Source organism: Ursus maritimus, unplaced genomic scaffold (assembly GCF_017311325.1).
Source record: "Ursus maritimus isolate PB19 unplaced genomic scaffold, ASM1731132v1 scaffold_14, whole genome shotgun sequence".
NCBI lineage: Eukaryota > Metazoa > Chordata > Mammalia > Carnivora > Ursidae > Ursus > Ursus maritimus.
The window spans coordinates 52,353,519-52,356,063 of NW_024423786.1; the positions used below are offsets into that span (position 1 = coordinate 52,353,519).

A 2,545-nucleotide genomic window follows, 5' to 3' on the forward strand; every position below is an offset into this window, starting at 1 on the left:
TTGTGGCTGATATGAAGTTTTGGCGCTTGTGGGGAGATGCTCAGAATATCAGGGTATAGGAGAACTTTGGATAAGCAGACAGGGGAAACCACTGAGGGGATGGATTTGGGGTACTTGAACTAGGGGTGTCTTGGCAAGTGGCTCTTGGGGGTATGTTTAGGGGGATTAGAAATAGGGGAAGATTCTGAGGGTGCACTTAGGGGTTGGAGCACTCATGGAGAGCTTCTGGGAAGGAGGGTTGGAGCACCTGGTGCAAGTTCCTTGGGGAGGAGCAGTCATGGAGATGGGCAAGGGTTCTTGAGGGACAGTGAGGGAGTGCACTGGGGGCTTAGAGCCGTGGGGAAACTTGGGGGAGGTTTAGATCACTGAGGTGAGATTAGGGGATGAGAATCTGGGGATGTCTTGCAGGTGGCCTTGGCAAGAGGTCCCAGCCTGAGAGTGCTTTTGGGGAGGGATCATGGGAGGTGGATTTGACAGCGGTAGGACAGGGTGGTGTGTTGTGGGTTGATCGTGGGGAAGGTGGGTTTTGGGAGTTGGAGCTGGGTGTCTCTGGGGTTGGATCCTGGGAGGTGAGTCAGGGCAGGGCAGAATCAGGATGTCTGGGAGGTAGGTTTTGGTGGGGTCAGAACCCAAAGCGAGTCTGGGTGGTGAGTCCAGGAGTGGACAGGGCTGGGCCCTGGCGTAAGGCAGGACAGAGCCGACAGGGTACCAGAAGCTTTACTGCCCGCCCCCACGCCGCCGCCCGGGGTCAGTAGCACTTGCGGTACACTATGTGGGGCCCCTGCTCCTCATACTGCTCCCGCAGGACCCAGCAGGACTGGAAGGCGCGCAACGAGGCCAGGATGGAGCCCCCGATCCACACCGAGAAGTTTCTGGTGGGTTGCGCCGCCACCACCACGTGGGCCTCGGGGGGCAGACTGCGCAGCAGCTCGGCCCGGAAGCGGCCCTCGAACCCCTGGAAGAGCGAGGAGCCCCCGCAGAGCAGCACGTTCTGGGCCACGTCGGCCCGCACCTCCAGGGGCACCTTGTGAAGGCTCTGTCTGGCCATAGTGGGGACACCCACAGGCACCAGCCCCGGCATCTCGGGGGGGCTGAACAGCAGCTCCGGGCACTGGAACAGCTCCTTGCCCAACGTGACCGTCCGCCCGTCGGGCAGCTTCAGGGTCTGCTGGTACTCCTGCTCCGGCCGGGCCTGCTCCTTGAGGAAGTCGGCGGCCACGTAGCAGTAGCGGTGTTTGATGTTCTCTACCGTGTCCAGGTCCTGCTGGCCCAGCGTCAAGCCCGAGCCGAGCAGCATCTCTGCCAGGAAGGCGGTCAGGTGCGTGCCCGCCAGGTCCAGGCGCTCCGTGGCGTGGGGCAGGTTGTAGCCCTGAAAGACGGGCACCGTGTAGGTGACCCCGTGGCCGGTGTCCACCACCAGCCCACTGATCCTCCCGTGCGCATAGACGGACAGCACCGACTGGGAAGCCACGTACATGGCAGGGGAGCACAGCGATTCGAAGGCCACCTCCACCAGCTTCTCCCGGTTGGTGGTGGGGCTGAAGGGCGGGTCGGAGAACAGCAGCGGGTGGTCCCGAGTGGCCACGCGGAGGTCGTGCTCCAGCAGGTGGCGCCAGATGAGCTCGGCCGCGTCCCAGTCCACCACGATGCCGTTCCGCACCGGCTGCACCAGGGTCAGCTCTGGGCGTGTGCGGGCGGCCTCGCCAATGAAAGTTTCCAGCACCGGCTGCCCACTGGTGGCCGGCTTCTTGGGCTGGCAGCCCACGATGGTGGCCACGGTGTAGGTGGGCCGGGCCTGCCCCGCGAAGCCCACCTTACAGGTGCCCGTGCCCATGTCGATGACCACCGCGCCGGTCTTTGGTGGCAACCTGTCGCCCACCATGCTGGGGGGCTCCTGCTGCAGGGTCTTGTTCACCAGGATTGAGTTGGGGTTCACGCCAGGCCTGGAGGCCTTTGGGGAGGGCTGGGGCTTTGCGCAACTGGACCGATTTGCATCCATGGCTGCACGCAGCTGGGTAAGCTGCTTGGCGAGGCTGACCGCTTTCCTCTGGGGTGCAGGGGTGTGAGGAGAAAGGACCGAGGCCGGCCAGGGGCAGGCAGAGGCAGGGAGAGGGGCCTGGCCAGTGGTCTGTGACATCACCCTGCCTGCTGTCCCCTTCAGAAGATTTCACAATGCAGGGGAGGGGATGAGGATGAGCTCCTCCCTGCCCCAGAAAGCGCCCAAATACTCATCTATTCTGGATTCCCCCAAAGTGGCAAATTTGGAGGAGGAGGCTAGAGGGTGCCTGAGGAGAGACCTCTGATCCAGCTCCCTGACCCAGAGCCCAGTAAGACCCAAGAATCCTTCTCTTGGTGCTTCCTTTTGAAGCTCTTCATAGTGCAGTAAGGGAGAGCTAGTCACAGCCCTCCTTAGAATTTAATCTTAAAATTAATTTAAAATATTAACCCTTAGAATATTAATCGGAAGGTGGTCACCTAGCTGGTGTGGCTTTCCTGGTTTACTAAAGGGAAACAGAAGCCTGCCTGGGGTGGGGGGCGGGGCAAG

At 61.6% G+C, this 2,545-nt stretch overlaps 1 protein-coding gene across 1 annotated transcript; it reads right to left on the reverse strand.

Moving 5' to 3' along the window:
- Positions 1-748: 748 nt before the first annotated feature.
- On the reverse strand, positions 749-1,999 carry ACTL9 (actin like 9). Its single transcript, XM_008711298.2, has one exon. The coding sequence runs from the start codon at positions 1,997-1,999 to the stop codon at positions 749-751; it is 1,251 nt and encodes a 416-aa protein (XP_008709520.2).
- Between the last annotated feature and the right edge of the window lie 546 nt (positions 2,000-2,545).

Coding starts and splice junctions, on each gene's coding strand:
- ACTL9 (XM_008711298.2), bottom strand. CDS start 1,999: ATGGATGCAAATCGGTCCAGTTGCGCAAAGCCCCAGCCCTCCCCAAAG.